Genomic DNA, 21,297 nt, shown 5'->3' on the forward strand with positions numbered 1-21,297 from the left:
GAAAATGCAAAATGAATATCATTCTGCAGATATGGTGCCAGAGGACAACACAAGCTAACAAAATAATGGTAGTCCCAATAAATAATTTATGCACCATATCAAAAACTGAATGAGATAAAGACATAGAGAATACATTTGAAAATTTGGAAATTGCTCAAAGCTTTTCTTCTAGTGTCTCCCAAGAGAATGAGCATGGAGCACTAATAAACTCTGTGTCTGTGTATAATTCATAAACTTTCCCTCATTTTTTTGATTTTCAGTGCTTACAGTTTATTGCTAACAAAGGAGCAGAGTGGAAAAATCCTGGTGAGAGTTGAGAGGAGAACATAAACCAGATGATTCCTCCACTTAGTCTATTCATAAAGGGCATCTGTTCTCATCCCAAACTGCGCATATATCTACCATTAAACTTAGTACATTGAGAGCAGAAAAAAAGCCTTCTACTCACATCCTTATGTCTACTTTATATTCATATTTTTATGACAGCTATTGCAATGCAAGATTATAACACAAAAAGCCATTTCCAGGTGATTTGTATTAAAATTATTCTGTTGTGACTTTTGGTTAATGTTCAGACTGGATTTCTTAGGGATTCATTCAACGGCAGCAGAATGAACTCAGAGCTAACTAGTGAATGCTATCAGAAGGCAGTGGGGTGTTTCTGGATGAATTACGTAGAGCAAAACCTCCCCCACCCACAACCACATAGAAAAGATGTTTCAAAGTTAAAGAAACCTAAAAATTGCATTCAGATAAAATTTGCCTTGAAATGATTTTGATGGAAGCAGCCATGTGAAGTTGCATTCTGAAGAGACATGGTGGGCAAACGGGTTGTTTTCAACTCTGCATGTCGGCAATTTGTAACATATTTTCTGGCACAGCACAATTCGGTTACACAACCAATATTTTTTCTCTATAAGATTCCTTGGAGTTCTAATTTTTTAAACTAGAAACAGAGGACAGTGTCCTGTGGCTTTCTGAGGGAAACCGTCTGCCTCCTAGTCCAAGTACACAGGCAGAGCCCTGCACATTTCTCAGCTTCATGACAAGTTCCAAGCTGCTGGGAGGCTGAGAGGGCCCCCAGCCCTTGCTGCCGTATGTCAGGGCAAGCAGTGTCTGCCCTGAGCTGTCACAGCAGAAGCCGGTGGCACTGGAGCAGGAATTTCCACATGGCTTCCCGCCATCGCCAAATATGTAAGGAAACCACACGGTGCTCTCAGGGCACCTCTGCAGATCTGTTGTCCTGGCTGGGTAAATGAGAAAGAAGGTCACTTCTGTCGGCAAGCTACAGAAGTGACTGTGGGGTAGCTGCCCTTTGGTTATCCCCTGTGCTCTGAGCCCGACAAAAGGGATCCATTCTCCCAGTTCCTCCCTGCCTGTCCTGTCTGCCTCTGCGAGCCTGTTGAGTGTTATGTGAATATTGTTTACTTCATTAATTTCCTCCTGCCATCAATTGATGAATAAATTATTTATAGGTAAATTTATAAATTATTCTACCAGTTCTATTGATGATTGAATAATATTGACCAAATAAATTATTCACTCTTCTTTTCCCACCAAATGATAAATAAATTATTTGTGAGTATTGTTTTCTACATTATTAGATCAACTCTTCCATTGGTTGAGACATTCATAAGATGTCACTCACTCTGATAGCTATACAATTTGTAAGCAGGACCCTTTAGGAACTATGTCTTCATGGACAAACAGAACTAGTTTAATTTTATTGTATATTTATATAGCAGTTGCTTTAAATATAAGGTCCTTTAGAGCATGACGAAGTGTCTCATGTGTTTCACAGCCAAGTAAACAAAATGTGGAGATATTCTGGGGTTAATTCTCACCCAACCAAGATATTTTTGAATTGTGCAGTTTATTTTACAGTTTTTCATATTTGGACTTAATAGTCAATGTTGAGTCAAGACAGCCATCCCTTGATCCCGAAAGGTATCAGGTTGTAGGTTCTGTAAATGAGCATCAGGAGCAAAGCCAAACCAGAGATACCTTGACCAATTACCGTTACAAATGTGAACTGCATAGGCCAGTTATTCCAAGCTCCTGGATAAACTACATGAGTTTTCTATCTACTTGGATCTATGCCTTCTGTCTTTCACTGATTCACCAGTAGCTATGTGGTAAACATGTGACAGCCTCTTCTAGTGGCAGCATTTCTAGCATATTTTACCATGCAGGCAAAATATGTCTGTATCCAAAAATATGGCCAGTCCATGTGGTTATGATGGGTCAGGGAAAAAAAAATTAAATTAATTTTAGAAAATGCATCTTTAAAAAAGTGATACCAAGTTACGGACACCCACAAAGGAAGGATTGGATCCTCTCTATTCCATGAAGCTCAAGTTAGATTAAGTTCACCAAGACAATCAAGCTGCATTAGCATGAAATCAGTATAAGGATCATGAATAGTATGCTGGAAAGCATTCTCTAAGAAGTTGCTCAGAAAGAGACAGAGAGAGAAGGCATCTCATGCCAGCAGAGGAGCAGCCCTTCAATAATTTTCCAGATGTGAATTCCAGGGAAGATCAGAAGCACACACCTCTCTGCTGGCATTTGCTTGACTCTGAGACCTACCAGTAAAGTACATGAGAAGATGTTACAGTTGACTTTTTATGTTCTTTTTTTTCAGAATTTAAAACCATGATGCAGGCATATTTGCCAGTCTGAGTACGTGTAAGAGAGTGAACAGAGACGCAAACTACAGCTCAGGCTGCCCAAGGGGAGGAAGATGAGTGAATGGGTTGTGAATGGTGACCAGACAGCTCGTTTACGGGGAGCTCTCCAGCACTGGGCAACTCTGTAACACACTGTAACAGCTGCGTCTACTTGCTTCCCCTTTCTTTTCTGCCCAGTTTGGGGTTGTGATTTGTCATTCAGGTCAATAGAGCAGTGTAATGTTGGTCCTCAGAACACGTGCACAGCAGAAAATCCCAGCACTTCCATTTTCAGAGAAAGCTGTTAATAGGTCTGCCTCTCTCACTGAGGCACCCTAACAAGTTCTTGTCTAAACTGTCATTAATGTTTTCACTTAGATTTCCTCATTAAAATTGGTAGCACTTCCAAGGGAAGTATTCTGGTCAGGACTTACAGGGGAAGCACTGAGACTTCGCATTCTGAAAAATAACTTGATGATCTCTGGGGTCAAGTTTTTAAATTCTATTTCTCCCTGTTCTCCCAGAAGAAACCCCATGGGATATCCAGACACAGAAATAGACAGAAAGGTATGACAGAGAAAATGGGATGGTGGTAAAAGTATGCCTAGACAGAAGTGGTGTATGCAGAGAGCTGGAAGGGAAGAATGTCCTTTGCAGCACTGTTCAGAATGGATATGAATGAAGCACAGTTACATTGTTCAAGGACAGAGAAAAGACCACTGCAGTAGCTGGGATAAAATGGTGAAGGGAGCACATGGGAAAATCTTAGATTTATACGGGTGTGTAATAGACTCAATCTTTGGGACATTTATGAAAGAGAAGTTATGAAATTTAGCCTGCATATGTGATTACAGAGAGCAATCTGAGCTGAACATGTTTCAGATTAAGTCTGAGTAAAAGACGGAGATGCTACAGACCAGAACAAATGTAGACGCTCTATATTAGACAGTATAATGTGTATTCATCAGCAATGGGATAGTTCAGAATATGAGTTTGTAGAAGAGAAGAGATGAGTAAGTGTACTGTATAAAGATATGTAGGGCAAGAGAGAGCTGCATAGAGGGATGGAGGGTAGTCTCACACAATGGTATTTTTTCTTAGTAGGGGGTAAAAGCCAGGAGAAAAAATCTACTGAGATGGATTTACTTTAAATGCAGTGTACCCTCAAAATATACTTGCAGCTCAGTTAATTTTTTGCTGTTAGTTTACCCATCAATTCTTTTGACTCCTAGTAATGTTCTGAATTTAGTTCAGTTTTGCTACTTTTCTGAAGGGAAGTCACCATAAACAGAGCTGCAAGAAGCTGCGGAAGGCCACATAGATTTTGCCTTATATCTGAGAGAAAATTAATTTAAATTATCTGCCAGTTTCAACTAACTAAGGAACCTTCAAACAGCAATTCATATGCCTTATTTCAGATGTGATAGTATTTGGGAAAGGGTAATTTTTTCAAGAGAATAAAAAGAAGTGGTAGTCTGTTGACATGATTCTAAGTAGTGGAAAAGAACATTTTAAAATTACTAGTAGGTGACAAAAGGTAATTTTATTTCACACTAAACCATATTAAGCAATACCTCTCTGCCTTCTTATCCTACTCAATGCAGTGAAACTCTTCATGACCAAGACTGGACCATAAATGAAGGAGAAAATAAGAAAGCTCTGGATATCTAGCTGCTTACCTTTTTCTTGGAAGATTCATAATCTTCTTCTCTAAATCTTTCCCAGAGCTGAAAAGCAAACTGCTAATTCCTAACATGATGCTACTATTTGCCTCCCTTTATGATTTCTCTTTTGACTTTTGCAGTTATTGCTTTCCTCCTCCATACCACTGAATTTTTTTCTCAACTTCCTTTTTTCTGTATTATTGTTATTTTTGGTTGCAGTTGTTTTAGTGCCAGCTTGAAGAAACAAGGCTGGTATCATCTTTTAAAGACTGAAATTTGTATCTATTATAATGTCTCTATAATCATACTCCATTTCCACAGGTTTTCTATCTTAGTGTCATCAGCTCCACCATTCCTGAGAAATGGATCAGACAAGGAAGGTGATCATTTCAGGAAGGTGATTATTTCAGAAGAAAAGGAGGGAAGTAGCTGGGGAGGTACCATTAATTCGCAAGAAAAGGCCAATCCTATCAGATTAATCTCATGCTCTATGAAGAGCAGTGCAGGGTAATACACTCAGGATGCTGGCAAGGAGACAGGCATCTGTATTTTGAACTAATGAAGTCCTATTAAGATCTATGTGCTTGGAAATGTTCCTGGAACAATGTAGCTAAGCAGGGATCACGGCAACCAGGTCGTCATTCAGCAGAACGGGGCCGCTGTGCCTCGCTGGCTCAGATGCAATAAGGCAGCTTTTCCTAAGCAGATGTGCCTGAGACCTCAGGGGCATCAAAGCGCCTGAGATTCCTCACGGCTCTGACAATCTGGCAGTGGATCTGTTTGGAACAGGGCGCCACAAAAGTCAGTAGCAAGCTTTTGAGTTGTTTCTCTCTTCCCAACACCATATTGCTCTCAATGTCTTTCAGTGAGATTTAAAAAAAAAAAAAAAAAAAAAAAAAAATAAAAGAAAAAAAAAAAAAAAAAAAAAAAAGGGTCAGGCTGAGAAAGGAATGTGATAAAGAGCTGGTTATGGCCTTCTGTACTGTTGTCACTTGACACAGCAGCTTCCTAGAGATAGCACAATTATGGGTAGATGAGTCTTCCATGTGTCTAGAGTGAAATGCCCTGTGGGCAGTGGATTAAATAAATAGTCATTACCACTCAATAGGCTCACAGAACACAGATATCTGGCTATACCACCCAAGCCAGCCCCAATGGGGGATTATGAGTCACAAATACTCTTTCAGGGCTGATAGTGTGCTAACTTCTGAGAAATGAACATATGTTTTCTTAACTAGTATCCACATACAGATGCTGATTTTGTGGGTGGCCACAGAGTCTAGCAGCTTTTCTGGAGAAAGGCTTTTACCACTCTTTTATACAAAGAACTGGCTTCAAGGGCAGCTTAAAGACAGTCCTAAATCTCAAAACTCTGCAACAGTGGACAAAAAAACCAAACAAAAGCAAACAAACAAACAAAACCCAAAAAAACTCAACAACAACAACAAAAAGTATTTTTAGGTTATTGTCACAGCTGTGGCATAACACTATAGGAAATCTTTATGTTGGAGTTTATCTGCATTATTTATTGTTTTCCATCAGCTTTGCTGACATTTTCTTCTCCACTCTTTCAGTCAATATGAGTCATGAGGAGAAAAGGACAGGTCTTGTACACAGGGACATTCACATGAATCTGTGAACTTCTTCCATGTTATATTTCCTTCTTTTCTTCCTTTGAAACCTGAGTTGGGCAAGTGTGCATGAATCTTACTTCATCCCATGTCAGACTTATGCTATAGAGGAAAAATTGAAAACTGTAATTCCTCATGAGAATTAAATTTCCTTTTTTATATTGAAATATGAACCATTAAGGAAGTTTTTTTTAAAAAAAAATCAAAGTTCCTTTTCTGCAGGGTCAGCACTTTATCATTCCCTAAAAAATATGGTATTTTCAAATCTTTCAGTTCTCATTATCCATTTCATTTTACTGTGTCAAAAAAAGGAAGAACTTTGTCTTTTCTTAGACCATTCAATACTATTAGGAATGAAATATCCCCTATCTAATGAAAAATCATGTTCTGCTTTATCATGATCATTCTAGTTCTTTAATACTGTTCACATGGTGCAATAGTTCTGCTGCAATTAAGGAAGCCACTGAAGTGCAGGCTACTGGGGAAAAAATACAGCAGCCCCGTATCTTTTCCTTGCCACCAGCCCAGACCTTCCTCAGCAGTGACACAGAAAAAAAGGAGCGGGGAGGACCTGGAGGAGAAACAAGAGCAGTAACATGACTGGCTATTCCAGGCAGACCACGACTAAGATCATGGGCTGATGAGAATGCACACAATTTGAGGCATAAATTGCCTCCTTTCCCAAACACCATGAGATTTCATATCCCAGGAAGAGTCTAGGTGCTTGATTTGTATGAATTTTAGTGACAATGAAAAATGGAGGAAACTGTAGCTAACATTCAAGAGACATAATGCAAACATGCCCAGTGGTAAGTTCCCTGACTTGTATCCTATCACTGTATTTAAATCCCGTATAAACTCGAGGATCTTTCTGCAGTGTATGACAACAAGTATTTGTTGGTCAACAGATGACCCCTGCTGGTATGAAAAAAATTTTTAAAAGAAACACGCCAAACAATAAATTCTAATAAAACCCACCTCCTATTTATTATTTTTCCAGCCTCCTTTGTGTATATTTGCCTTTGGTTTGTACTTCATTTTGATTAATCACTTAACTCTACCAGGACTGTATCTCTTCAACCTGTTTGCCAAAAGAAAGGATGTTGTTGTTGTTTTGTATACTTCCATCCGTAATCAATCACATGCTATTCATTTATCTATAGCATCTTCTCATCTCTGCTCCATGTGTCCAAAAATTTCCCTTCGATCATGTGTAAACAAGTTCCTGGGGATCTTCTTGTTTCATTGTCTCTTTATTTGGAATAAGTTATTATAGCAGCAGATTCTCTTTTCTGTGCTTCTGCACAATTCAGATTTTTATCAGTAATGCCATCATTACTAGTATGCTTCTTTTTCTGTTTTCTCCTACTCATTTGACTTTGAACAAAAATATAACTTTTACAATAGTTCACAAAAAAATTACATTATTTGCCCAGCATACACATTATCTACCTTTATCCATGATCCCTTCATCTTGTCAGGAACAGTTCATCTGTTTTTCAGTAGATATGATCATCAGAGTTCTACATAGCTGTACTGTCTCCTCTTGGCAATTCCCTCAACAACCCTAGTCCTCTCGCCAGCAAAATGGGAAGGTAGGGAAAGGGTTTGAATAAGGCACTCACATCAATACACTGGTAAGGCTACTTTCTTGTGCTTCTTTATTGAACTGTACCATGTCAGTCTAACAATTTAGATCAGATATACATCTGAAATCACAAAGCACATTTTACTTTTAATTTACACATTATTTGAAAATCGCATTGTAAAATATACCTGATGTTGCATGCATTTCTAGAAATCACGCATTCAGTAATGCCGCTCTTTGTGCATTATGACACTCTCAGATAGCCAGGAAAGAGCTTTCTTGTGTGCATATTTAACTAAATTGTCCAAGACAGATATTTCTAATGCAAGCCCACTGGAGCTATGCAACACTGTCATCTCTTTGGGTGGGAGGTTCCACATTCAGCATTCAGCTACTGGGAAAGTTCTGCCTGCAGCTTTCTCCCAACCCTCCTCCTACTGGTCAGCAGCTTTTGTGACAGTTCAGCTCTTGTCCCTAAAACAGAGAAAATACTTTTTAAACACCCTTATTTACCTCAAATAACTGCTAAAAACCTTGTCACTTTGGATTACATTTTATCTTGCCTTCCAGCTTCTTGTAAAGTTTAAAAGTACGAGTTCCTTACAGAAAACTTTGTGCACCTGATAATACATCCCAGAATTTTAATTTCTTCCTTTTCATTTCTTCTTTCCATTTTATATAAGTGTCGCCATGTTAGTCTCCAGCAACATTTTCGCCTTAGGGACCTTCACCTTAATCCCATTCTGGTTGTATTAACTCTGTGTCTTATATAGAAATGTTTTTTCAGTCCTCTCCTCTGGCACATAGAGCTCTCTCAGTACATCCTTGGCAAGGTGTAGTCTTTTCTGGAGTCAAGATATTATTTTTCTATGTTTTTTTCAGGAAAAAATTAGCCTCTAGGGAAAGTTTTATTGAGATCACCTCTCTGGAATAAAACTCCTTCCATGGCCTTTAAATTAGATGCTAAAAGTGAAAACAAAGATGAAACAAACAAATAAATTATCTCATCTTTATGTTTGTAGTGTGTGCTTAATACTTGTCATTCTGTGGAAAGGTTTTCTGCACTTAGGTACATGCAAACATAAAACTGGAACTGGTTTGGGTTTAGGCTTTTTTTGGTTGGTTGAATTGCTTGATTTGCTTTGTTTATTCTTGTTTTGTGGTTTGTTTGTTTGGCTGTTTTTTGTATTGATTCTTATTTCAAATATTAATATTGTGGTCATGAGGTCTCCTGTAATCTATTTCAGGAAACAGCTTGTCATTAATTTGATTTTGTTGTGGCCTGATGACCTCCACAGCCTCAGTAAGGCTTGCAGGCAGGGCTGAAGTGGGTTCCAAGGGCTTCTATAAAGAAGAACACATGGAATGCATTTAGTTTAATGTATCGAGGGCTGCATATGTGTATGTTTTCTCAGAGACAAAATTCAGAACCAACTGTTGTAGCACTGAAGTGAAACTTTCATTTAGAGGGAGCAGCACTGAAATATTTAAAACCTGGTAACTATGAAAATTCATCCTCTTCTTCATGTCCTTTTCTTTCATCTTTTTAAATTAAATAGTTAAAAGAGGAATTAGCAGTAAATATTAAATTAAATAGTTAAAAGAGCAATTAGCAGTAACATATTGACACAGAGACGTAGCATCTGTGCATTTTTTTTAATAATTCAACTTTGGCTATATATTTTCTGCCTGGCTCAATGTATAGAATTCTCATTTATACATTATTTTTACGGGGAAAAAAAAGTATATTACAAAAAGGCAGAAGTTTACCGTATAGTTAAAACACTAGAAATGAATTATTTCTGACTGAATCTCACTGGTGCTACAGGTTTTCTCTGTGACCTTGAGCAAATCACTTAATCTCTCTGTACCTCTGCTCCTCATTTATTTTTTAAAGGATGGTAATACCTCTTCTGTCTCTGTATTTACATTGCAAACTTTTTTTACTCTGTGTTTTATATTATTCTGTTGCAGTAAATATCTTATCTAAGAATTCTTATTATAGAGTTGCTTTTTTCTACATGAAAAGCAATATATTCTGTATTGTTAGTTATCCAGCAGGGTAGGTCATCCTGAGCTGTGACCTGGCTGTATAAGGAGATATTATTATTGCTCCGGAAGTGTTTCAGAGACCAAGTCAGACAAAGACTTCCGCATTGCATGGCTCTTTTATCAAGAGATGATGGGATGAAATTAGGAAGCTTTTTCTACAGTAGTAAAATAAATGTGCGTCAGAATGGCTATTCAACCACACTTGAAGAAAACCAGTTAGGAATAACTTGCATCCACACCTTTAAACTCAGCCAACACTGGGGCAGGCAGGCTACATGGCTGCTGCCTGCTGGGAATGGTTTCCAGCTTGTATTGTCTCCCTGACTGTATCCCAGATTCTTAAGAGAGCTTTCTGGGCCAAAAATTTAACAGCATGGGCAGGACAAAGAAATGTTTTCAGGCTGTGTTTAGCAGTGGCCAGTCAAACCTTGCACACTTACCAACAATTCTGCCTCTGTATATAATTTTGTGCTTATAATAATCTATCCCAGTCTTGCTTTGTGTAAATCCTAAGGCTGGAAAAGAAGAAAATGTGCTGCAAAAGAAGCTTTGCTGTAGTAAAACTTAAGAAACCTGACGTCAAAAAGTGTTCAAAATAAGTCCAGCCCAAATTTGGAAAAAAATTGGTAGTTTCTGTTCAAACTACTCCATAATATAGTAAACATTCCCTAACAGAGGGATATTCTCCTGTATACCTAAAAGAAGGCTCAGAACTGGTACAGAATGAAGAACCATGTCATCTTTGACTGTGATCTGTAAGGAGGAGCTGATCTTTCTCCTCAGTTCTCGTAAGATTATATTAGGAATGCAGGTCTGTGTCTCCTAAAGAGATCTGAAGTCCAGAACACAAATGGAATGTTGACGGAGAGTCAAACTAAAGACATTTTTACTCAGCACTTTTTTCTACCTTGCCTAGAAACTTCGTGGTTAAATCCTCTTGGCATAAGGTCATGTCTTTTTAGTCCTGACTGCCTCTAACTATAGTATTTGAAGCAATCCTCAACTGTGGGATTAAGATGATCTCTGGAGCACATCAGGAAAAGAAATTTAAATGTATGCTTTGGTATTACTAAAAACTGGGGATGTAGGCATACTTGTTTCAAGGGTGACAGTTTGCATCCCAGAAGGTCTTGAGGTGACAGTCATGGTTGGTGTCATGCAGGTGAGGAGCTGAACTGGTGGTTCTCCACAGAACAGACCAGACTGATGTCCGGCACAGGCACAGCTGATAGAATACACTGATGCTGAAAAATCATTATTGTGCCCACCCCAGCTACCTGCTTCTCAGGTCTGTCATAATTGACTTGCTGGCATGCATCAGGACATCTTTTTTAGATTTTTGTCCAGCATACACTCTAATAATCATAGAGACAGAGTAAACATGCCTCCATAAACTGTACACGGGACCTGCAAGCCTAACTCCTGGTTACTGGAGCCTTGCTTGACACAAGGGCATTTAAATCTCTGTTGAAATCTAACTCTATCTGAATGCAAAACGCTTGAAATCTAAACATATTTACCTAACAAGATGTCCTATTACAATATCAGCTTCTATAGTCAAGACCTACATTGTGGCTATCTGGCAGCCCTAGTAATGGTGATGCAGCTGAACTGTCACTTCCAGAATTATCATTATCATCCTTCCGCAGATACATTGCCATATGAGACTGAAAAACAGTAGCAAAAAAAAAGAAGTTAAATACCTTGCAGTTTCGCAAAGATTTTGCAAGTGTGACTTAATCAGCTGCAACACCTGATTAAACATTACACTGCATATTACTTTCTGATGAGTGTTTTATGTGCTCTTGTCTCTACAGACTGAAGAAGTCCTGAAGATTGATGGAGGGCCATGCTATTCAAACAGCAGGCGTTGCTGAGACAGAAGCTCTTTGTGCTAGGCAGCCTTGCTATTGGAAGTCTCCTATATCTAGTTGCCAGAGTTGGGAGTTTGGATAGGTAAGTAATTAAGTAGCTGCTCACTTATTTAGAATGAGCTAAGATTGTCAGAGTTTTTGCTTCAAGGGTCTGATTTCTTTCATTCTTTTTTTTTTTGGTTTGCCTTTTTTTTTTTTTTTTTTTTTTTTTTTTTTTTTTTTTTTGAGTTGACTCGTATAGGAAGACAGAAAGTCTGGCTATTTTAACAGTGGTTTCCATTATTTATTCCTACCCTTTAGAGAAGAGAGTAGGAAAATAGTCACACTCATCCCTGTCAAAGTTTTTCTGTCTGTTCATTTGTATTCTGTACACACTGACACTTGTTTTCAGAGAAGAAATAAACCAGCATCCAGTAAAAATGTTATTACAGTAGCTCATTTTGCCTGTATACCTCTACGTGTTGACCTCTAGTTTCAGCAAAACAGTCATGATGTATTTATACATCTTCTTTTCTAAATTTGTGAGCAAGCAATTAATGTGTTACAGTGGTAGTTAAAAGTAAGTATGAGCCTGCAGAGCAGCTCGTCAAGTTTTGAATACTATTTCATTTGAAAGATTGCTTCAGGGTTTGAGAATTTTAACTATGCTAATTAGCTGGTATTTTCTGTAGCTGAATGTGCTAAATAAGTGGGTTTTCTCTGCAAATGATTTCCTGGAGAGTAGTTGAAAACACAGCAGAGAAAATCAAAGAGTGTTTGGCACTTCTGACCAGGCTGAATTTTGACTGTTTTTGACAGTGCAACAGTAGTGCTACCTGCACTGACACTGCTGTTCCTGTCAGCTTTGAAATAGCCTGGGATTGCTGTGGTAGGTGCTACACAAAGGCACACATTTAAAAAAAAAAACAAACAAACAAAAACAAACAAACAAACAAAAAGCTGTTTCAAAAGAATGAATGAAGAAAAACACTACAAAATTTCCAGAAGCTGGTAGGCAGTTTGCAAGTGTTAATGCCATATTCTTGTCCTTCTTTTAAATGATGGATCATATTAGTTGGTTTCAAAATTGTCACACAATGTGACTATACAGTGCTTGGAATGTGAAAACTTAGCTACCTACTGTCCATTGCTAAGTTAACAGTGGACTCCATTGGTGGTGACTGGGTGACTTCTTCAGCTCCTCAAATACACTCCAAAAGAAGGAGACCATGTACTCAGCTAGGACCCAGTGCACTGCAAATTAAGCCCTGGAACTTATATCTTCTTTCCCCTGGTGGTCAAACCATCTCTGATGTTTCAGAAGTAGAAATTTCACTGAGACCAATGTAATTCTGTAAATGGAGGCAGAAAATCTTACTGGTCCTTGCAAAAGTATATTTTATGCTCGGAGGCATAAAATCTAATTAACCTTCTCCTATTATCTATGCTTGCACATCTACAGAATTTACTGATGGCTATAAAATTATCTCGCCATAGTATTTGACTTGCTGACCTCCTGCGACAATGAATTCTGCCGGTTTCATACATAGTCTTGCCAATGACAGTAAAATTCAGGTTTGTTCTCTTGCTTTGCCCAGTGTGAAGCATACCACACTGCTAAAAAACAGTCCTGTGTATGGACTTGTTATAAAATAAAGAGAGAAAGAAGCACTAGAAAGGACAAGACACAGATGAATTAACTAGAAATATTCTTCTGCTTTATCTTTGTTGAATCTCTCAGTACAAGGATGCTGAGTGGCTTCAACAGACTTTGGAATAGCTAATTGTTCAGGAAGAAATCCAGATTCATTTATGCTTAATTTATGCTGATCTAATTTGAACAAGAGAGCTGGGGATGGCTCATGTTTAATAGCCTCAGATTAGGCTCTCCAATGGCAGTATCTTGAGTTTCCTTGGGCCCAAAGGGAAATTACCACTAGTTTATCTGATTCATTGAGTCATAAAATCTGATAAGATGAGCACTTCCCTCCAGGGGAAGCCACCTTCCTTCAGCTCCTGCGTGTGTGGATCTGCTTCACATGTGGAAGCTCAATACATTCTGTGGCGATTTTGAGAATATCTGGATTAGTCTTTGAATTACCTGATTCCCCATTGGCAGTAACAGTAGCCTCCGCACATGATTTCCATGCTACAAATTATTCCTGATGAAACCAGACTTAGGGTCTTTTGCTGCTGTGACACCTCCATTGGAAGAATGTTAGCAAGTATTCTGGGTCAGGTGAGACAGCTCATTAAGATTGCCCAGACCTACTTCAGCTGTTTTGAAACTTTTCAGAAATACAGTTCCCACGGATGAATTGCTTTATGGCAGGATTTTTCAAGAATAATTGTGGAGTTTTAATGCAGCAACTTGAGAAATTGCCTGTTTTGTTAGAGGAACTCAGTGATGTAATAAGTGCCATACACTCTTTCTTAGCAAAGAACTGTTATCTAATGGATAAATGACTCAGGCAATCAAGAATATTAGCATGTTGCAACATAAGAGTAAATAGCTACATCTTGGATTAAACTATGAGGATCTGCCCTTTACTCACCACTGCCAAGATCTTTTAAAAGTTACTTTTTATTGTTTAGAGAGAGTAGAATCTGGGGGAAAGAGTAAAAAAAAAAAAAAAAGAAACCTGAAATATAAAGGATGAGGAAGGACTTCTAACAACATTCAATCCTTTCCCTTAGGCTAGAGGATATCTTGAGTATTTACTTATTTTCAAAGGAAACCACCCTGTTTGACAAGCTGTTGTGTTACACTGAAGGCAGTGTTAGCTGTCTTTTTGAGCAAGAGATAAAATTAGTTGAGATGGGTCTGGAACTGCTGTTGTGGAAACCTCTTTGCTTGAAAACAAATAACAAATACACAGAAGGAGAGGGAAGAGAACAGAGACAGCAATTGCAGCTTCTGTTTTTATGCTTTTAACTGGCACCTTGCTGATGCATTAAGACTTTCACCATCCACACCACAGTCTGACCAAATTGTAGCATTGTTAAAACATTTCTTTCTTTGATTTTTTTTCCCCCCAATATGGGCGTGTTTGCATCAGCATTTCAATGATTTAGTCATTGCCACCAAGTCAGGATTTTCAGTAGATGGCAGAGCCAAGGGAAAGAAGAAGCTAGAAACTTGAGAAAAGAAATAACAGGAATTCACTTTTCATCACACTTTCTAATTAGTCTGCAGGACTTAGCTAGAGCTCGTGAACCCAGCAATGGATTATTTCTTCAGCTCTGTCTGGACAGGCTATATCTCTCAGCATCTGGATAATCAAGGAAACAGCTAACAGGTCAGCCAGGGGGATCAAACTTTCTTTGTCCCAACCATCCATTGTCCTAGAATCAGTGTCAAATTAGAGACCCCAACAAGCAGTGATGGATTGAAAACCCACAAAGAAATAAATAATTATGGCCTGAAAGCAGGATTTGAATAATATATAGTAAATGACTGAGGGACCACATGCTGAGAACCTAGAATAAATACTGAATACATAAACAGCTATTAATGAGCATTTCCCATCTGGTATACTGGCTAAAGCAGAGGTCCCATGAAAAATAATAGCATGCGGCTGTGTAATTTAAGAACTGTGTCATAATATATGTGCACAGCAAGCTCACACTAAAATTGCCCAGGCAACCTTTGTTCTTACATATCCTTAATTTTGGAGACCGTGGCTCAAAAAAATTAGTAATAATATTTTTTGTAAGACCTTGGAAGCTCTCTGTACATACCAATTTAATTTTCAGTGAAATATTGGCCTGTATATTGTCCAAAGTGCTGATTTGAGAGTGGAGATGAGAGTTTATTCAAGGTTCTGTAGAAGTTTTAACGTTTTTCTTACTGAACCACTGCTGAACCAGTGGTATCAGACACAGAAAGAAGAATTAGAAAGTGGACAAGAGGGGAAATAATTGTAGCCGAATATAAAAGAATAGTACAAAAATGCAGTTGCAAAAGAAGAAATAATAAAACATAAACTAAGGTTCAGTGGGAGGATACAAGAGTGATTATAGGAAAATCATTGATGTAACAATGCGATAAATGCATTTTTAAAAACTCTTCTTGCTATTCTTCTTGTGCCTTGCTAATTTTATCTGAACAGAACCTTGGACTTTCTGGTTCTGACTGACAGAGAAACATTAGGCATATAGTAACGAGGAGGAGAAATATTGAAAGGTGATACTTAGAAAGCTGGTTTTCATCCCTTTTCCTCCTCTTCACTAAAAAAGCCGTCTCTGGATCAACACAATGGAAAGCACAGGAAAGACTTTAGGCTAGAATAAGAAAAGTGTGTGAAAGAGATTACTTAAATGAACTGGATTTTTAGAACAAAATGTCCAGATATAATTCATCTTTGAATGCTTTAAAAACTGCCAAACCCATCACAAAATACTGAGAAATGTGGAAGTGGAGATGAGGTTCAAGGAGACCCAAGAACAGTAATCATAGTTCTTATGGTGGCAAAGGGCAGACAGGTCAAGTAAGGAATTTCCCAGTTAAATCAGAGAAAAAAAAAACAGATTAAATAATTTTAAAATTGCAAATTATTTAACCACTGGCAGAATAAAATGAAAGTTGAAAGATGGGCACATCACATTACATTCAAAAATGTTCCCAAAAACATGATTCCCTTATACATAAAACTTGTCTTGAGAGATACCCTCTTTTTACAACTACCTCTTATTTTACTTGCAGACTACAGCCCCTCTGCCCCATTGATGGCCGTTTTGGACCCCATGGCCAGGACGAAATCCCATTGCGAGCCCTGCAGTTCAAGCGAGGCCTGCTCCACGAATTTCGAAAGGGTAATGCCACCAAGGAACAAATTCGACTGCACAATCTGGTTCAGCAGCTTCCCAAGGCCATTATCATTGGGGTGCGGAAAGGAGGCACACGAGCACTACTGGAGATGCTGAACCTCCACCCTGCAGTGGTCAAAGCTTCTCAAGAGATTCACTTCTTTGACAATGATGAAAACTATGCCAAGGGGATTGAGTGGTACCGGAAAAAAATGCCTTTTTCTTACCCTCATCAAATAACAATTGAGAAAAGCCCTGCGTATTTCATCACCGAGGAAGTACCTGAAAGGATTTACAAAATGAACTCATCTATCAAACTATTGATCATTGTCAGGGAACCTACCACAAGAGCTATTTCTGATTACACTCAGGTGCTGGAAGGCAAGGAAAGAAAGAACAAAACTTACTACAAATTTGAGAAGCTGGCTATTGATCCTAATACCTGCGAAGTGAACACTAAGTACAAGGCAGTGAGAACCAGCATCTACACAAAACATCTGGAGAGGTGGTTAAAATACTTCCCAATCGAGCAGTTTCACATCGTGGATGGAGACCGGCTCATCACAGAACCATTGCCAGAACTCCAGCTGGTTGAGAAGTTCCTAAATCTTCCTCCGAGGATAAGTCAGTACAATTTATACTTCAATGCCACCAGAGGGTTTTACTGCTTGCGATTTAACATTGTCTTTAACAAGTGCCTGGCGGGTAGCAAGGGACGCATCCATCCAGAGGTGGATACCTCTGTCATTACCAAATTGCGCAAGTTCTTCCATCCTTTTAATCAAAAATTTTACCAGATCACAGGGAGGACATTTAACTGGCCCTAAACTAAACTTCATACAACACTTTCTGTTGCACCTGAGGCATGCAGCGGGATGTCTCTGCTGAAATATGCACTTTTCATAGATACGGCTAGCAAAGTAACTTTTTCATGCATATGTGTACATAATGCAGTGTGTGACCAAATATACGGTGGGATCGATTTTTTCTACAGAGTAGTAAACTAACATAAATTTACTGTCAATATAGTTGCATCTTTTAAGATAAAATGATAAAGGGAAAGGAGGTATTTAGGGAAACAAAGTCAGACACTGTTAAAAGGGTCAGTGTTCCTCTTGCTTAGTGAAGTGTTTGTGTGACATACTTATTGATCTAAGCAGAACATTAGTTTATGCCATAAAAATTCTTGTCAAAAGTCTGTAAAGCTGTGAGAAAGCATAATCTTGAGGCTATATTTGGTATGTGTATTGCTAAAGGAATACTGACACTTTAAACACAGTGCTGAATTTTTACAATGAGAGTGAATAGTACTATTTTCTTATTATTTTAAATTAATATCTTATCTCATACAAACTACATTGTTTTAGAGTTCCTGTGGTGAATTTGCACTATTGTTTTATTGTATGGACCATAGTGTCACTTGTAGCATGTCAATCATGTGTCAAGAAAAGGTCAAATAATTTTTTCTTCTATACTTGTGTGTCGACAAAGATAAACATGGTGTATATAGTGTACAATGTTTGTAAATACTGGTTTCACACTAAGTAATTCTATTTTGTAAACTGAATATGGCTATTTAATTTATTGTGAGAATTAAATTTATTGTGGTATTTAAAAATGGAATGGATTAAAATTACCTATATGTGCAATGGCTTTTCACCTTTGCTTGATGTATGTCACTGTCGTCCCTTACCTTAGACAGATCATATGTGTGTGTGAGAGAGATTTGCTCAGGTAAGCTTGGTTTATAAACAGTTAAGAAAACTGGTACATGTGGTGAAGTAGTGTTTATTAAAAAGGTCATCCTTCTAGGAATCTGGTGTAATGCTCACCTCAAAGAGCATTGTTGCTGTTCTGTTGTGGCACTTCGCTAAAATTAATTCAGTTTCCCATGGGGCTAAAGCATGACTGTAAAGGCCTACTGTAACCAGGTATATTGAAAAAGCAGAGACCTCATTAAAACCAAAAAAACAGACAGGTGAACAAAACTAGAAGAAAGGTTTTGGTGATTTCATCACCAAAAGGTGCTGATGCTTCAGAAATCACAGAAAACAGTGGTTATACCTTCACTTTCATCTGGTAATGCATGCATCTGCTCTAAAGAAAACAACTACAGTACTGTTATTACTGGGAAAAACTTATAGCTCATGTTTCTATTCAATAAGTGTCAAGAAAGTAGTTCAGGAAACAATTGAACTAATTATACGTTGCATGGCTCTTAAAGATTCATAAGAAAAAACAATGAAAGCAAATGAAAAAGTATTTTAAAACAAGAAAAAAAAAATGAAGTAAAAAGAAAAATCCCAACCATTTTAAAACCACCATCTAGAGATTGACGGAGACAGAAATTTTGGTAGGTGTCCAGGACATCTGAATATTCTGGGCTATGGCAGCAGAGTGGCTGGTAGTTCAGATTATAATAAGATCAAGCATTCCCCATGGGCTGTTTATTTTGTTCAAGGATTTGGAAGCATTGGTTTTTCTAAATAAGTGGCTTTTAAAACTCTTCTGAGAGACTGCTTCTTGTCTTGCTCTATCTTTAATCATATGTATTAACACTGTGAGCAGTGTGCCCTTTCTTCATGCTGCATGGGAGCCGTGCCAGCACAACACGGCGGAGCATATGTGAAATTCTCTGCAGTAGCAACAATACAACTCACTCTTTTCTTGTATAAGAGCCATTTATCTTGCCTACTTCCAGACAAAAAGACAGATATTTAACTTATCTAATAGTGTTCAACAGGGAGTTTTTAATCCAATTTAACCTTTTCATGGTCTTCAGGTGGGCAGACAGATTCCAGGTAGCTTTGGGTGATACTTTCAATAAAAGGGACAAATAAGTTAGGTCAAAGTTACCTCCAAGCACAAAATATGCATTTGAAATTAATATCTCTCTGCATTGATCAGAAGAGGCACAGATACTGTGATCTACCAGGCACGACTGTGCACATTCCTGTTAAACTCAGCTGGCTTAACTCCAGCTTATCATTTGCAATTTTGGAGAGATATAGATAAATTTAGGTTATATCTTAGACAAATCTGGTTCAAAAATGCACAGAAGAATAGTCAGGAACAGCAGGGGAGGAAAGAGGGTACAAAGGCATTATAATGTGTATTAAGAAAACTAAAAGAGCAAGAGACTGATTCGCTTTCACTAAGCCTTCAATGCAATGTCATCAAGTCTCTTTGACTTAACCCAGTGAAAACTTCAAAACTGATTCATAATGCATAGATGCAACACATCACCCAAAGCATTCTCCTAGGTTAATGAGGATTTTGCCTCAGTGTTCATAACCAGTTTGAGAACTCCTGACCTTTTGGTATTTTCCTCTTCAGGACAAATTTCTGAATTAGACACGTCAACCTCTTTGCTTCGCTTCCCAAATTCTGAGTGAATCATTTATATTCAAATTGATCATGAGGGTTCAGACTGGAAAGAGCATTCTTAGCTTGAGATTATGATTTCAGAGTGATGCACAGCTATATGAAGTTGCAGCTGTTAACTTGCGGCATTTAAGTTCTCTATAGATATTGCATCTTTCCTATTTTCTGCACTCTAAAATTACAGGCTCACAGCTCTGGTAAATGTTTGGATTAAAACAGCTAATATTTCTGTGGTTTTTTTTTATCAGATGTCCCAGCTGCTAATTAAAGTACATAGGACAACAATTTGCAGTATAAAGGATTATCAGAGGTGAATTTGAAATTGTATTTTCAGAAAGTACTACATAGATAAACAAAGGACTGATATTTGGAGATCAGAGATACATTTACCATTAACCCACTATATTGTATTTTGTTCAGGAAAGTGGAACAGATATGATGGAAATGCATATACCATATGTTAATGGATTTTTCCCCTTTTTCCACAGTCTCTAAGAATAAAAGAGACTTATCATTTTTAGCAACATATTTCATTGCAATAGTCCAAGATTTTTAAAAGGCAATGGCCACAAGCTAAAAACACAGGACCACCATCTGAACATCTGGAAACACTTTTTTACTCTGCAGGTAAAGCACTGACATGAGTTGCGCAGAGAAGTTGCAGATTTTCCATCATTGGAGATATTAAAAAGCCATTGGCATGCTGTACTGGGCTACTGGTTTTGGGTGTCTTTGCTTGAGCAGTGGGGGTTGGATTTCCCTTCCAATCTTTACTATGCTGTGACCCTGTGAAAAATCTCTCTGTACCATTTAGTTCTTATTCAGTACTGTTCATTGGTTCAGCATTGTACAGACCACAGAGAAAGTAGAATCCCAGTGTCACAAGCCAGTCCAGCCACTGTTCAAACTCAGGGTATGGAAGCACTACAGGGCACATATTTACTCCTGGATAGCTGATCTAACTCATGCTGGAACCCTGTTCAACTTACTGGAACCCTGTGATATGAGAGATCTTTTGGTAATGACAGTCCTACAGATCACTGCTGCTAGTTGTAGTACTGACTGAGAAGAATACAGAGACCAGGAAGTTCACAAAGGACCCTTCTTCATGAAAGGGAGGTCAGGAGTAGAATGTTACAGAGAGTGGTGTCTTTGCTTTCATTTAAAATAGGACAAAATACTATTTCTTTTCTTGTGTTAAAAAAAAAAAAAAAAACACAAACAAAAAAAACCTTTAGAAACCAGATGTGTAGGAGGAGTCTACAATCCCATGGCAGTTTAAGTCAACCCAGCTCATGACTGCCAAGGTCCCAGTCTCCATCCTCATACCATGTGCTCTTTCCCACTCCTTTGCGCTGACTCTCATGATTACCTGCCCCTTCCATGTGGAGCTATTTTAGTTCACTAGGCAGGCAGAGGACTAACCTATTTAAAAAGATGAGTAATGTCACTAAAACTGCTCTGGATCAAAAGAAACATCTTTTCAAATCTGGATCAAAAGAAACATCTTTTCAAATCAGGATCTGTCACTAGAAGTGGCCAATAATTAACGCTTCATGCAAGACATTACAAACAAAGACAACATGAAGACATTTCCATGCTCTGATGGTTGGCAGTCACTGAATGTCTCCAGTGGGAGAGGACAGG

The 21,297-nt window shown here is 38.1% G+C and overlaps 1 protein-coding gene across 5 annotated transcripts in view; it reads left to right on the top strand.

Annotated features, from left to right (window-relative positions):
- Positions 1–18,715, top strand: part of HS3ST5 (heparan sulfate-glucosamine 3-sulfotransferase 5) — a 192,048-nt gene extending 173,333 nt beyond the window's left edge. For all 5 annotated transcript variants that reach the window (XM_066179370.1, XM_066179369.1, XM_066179372.1 and 2 more), the window contains 2 exons: positions 11,422–11,560; positions 16,163–18,715. In XM_066179370.1, the coding sequence (XP_066035467.1) occupies positions 11,454–11,560; positions 16,163–17,093 (1,038 nt within the window). In that variant the 5' untranslated portion in view covers positions 11,422–11,453 and the 3' untranslated portion in view covers positions 17,094–18,715. The remainder of the gene's footprint in view (positions 1–11,421; positions 11,561–16,162) is intronic.
- Positions 18,716–21,297: the final 2,582 nt, after the last annotated feature.

The sequence above is a fragment of the Chamaea fasciata genome, unplaced genomic scaffold (assembly GCF_029207755.1).
Source record: "Chamaea fasciata isolate MVZ Bird 193981 ecotype frontalis unplaced genomic scaffold, bChaFas1.0.hap1 SCAF_3, whole genome shotgun sequence".
Classification (NCBI taxonomy): Eukaryota; Metazoa; Chordata; class Aves; order Passeriformes; family Sylviidae; genus Chamaea; species Chamaea fasciata.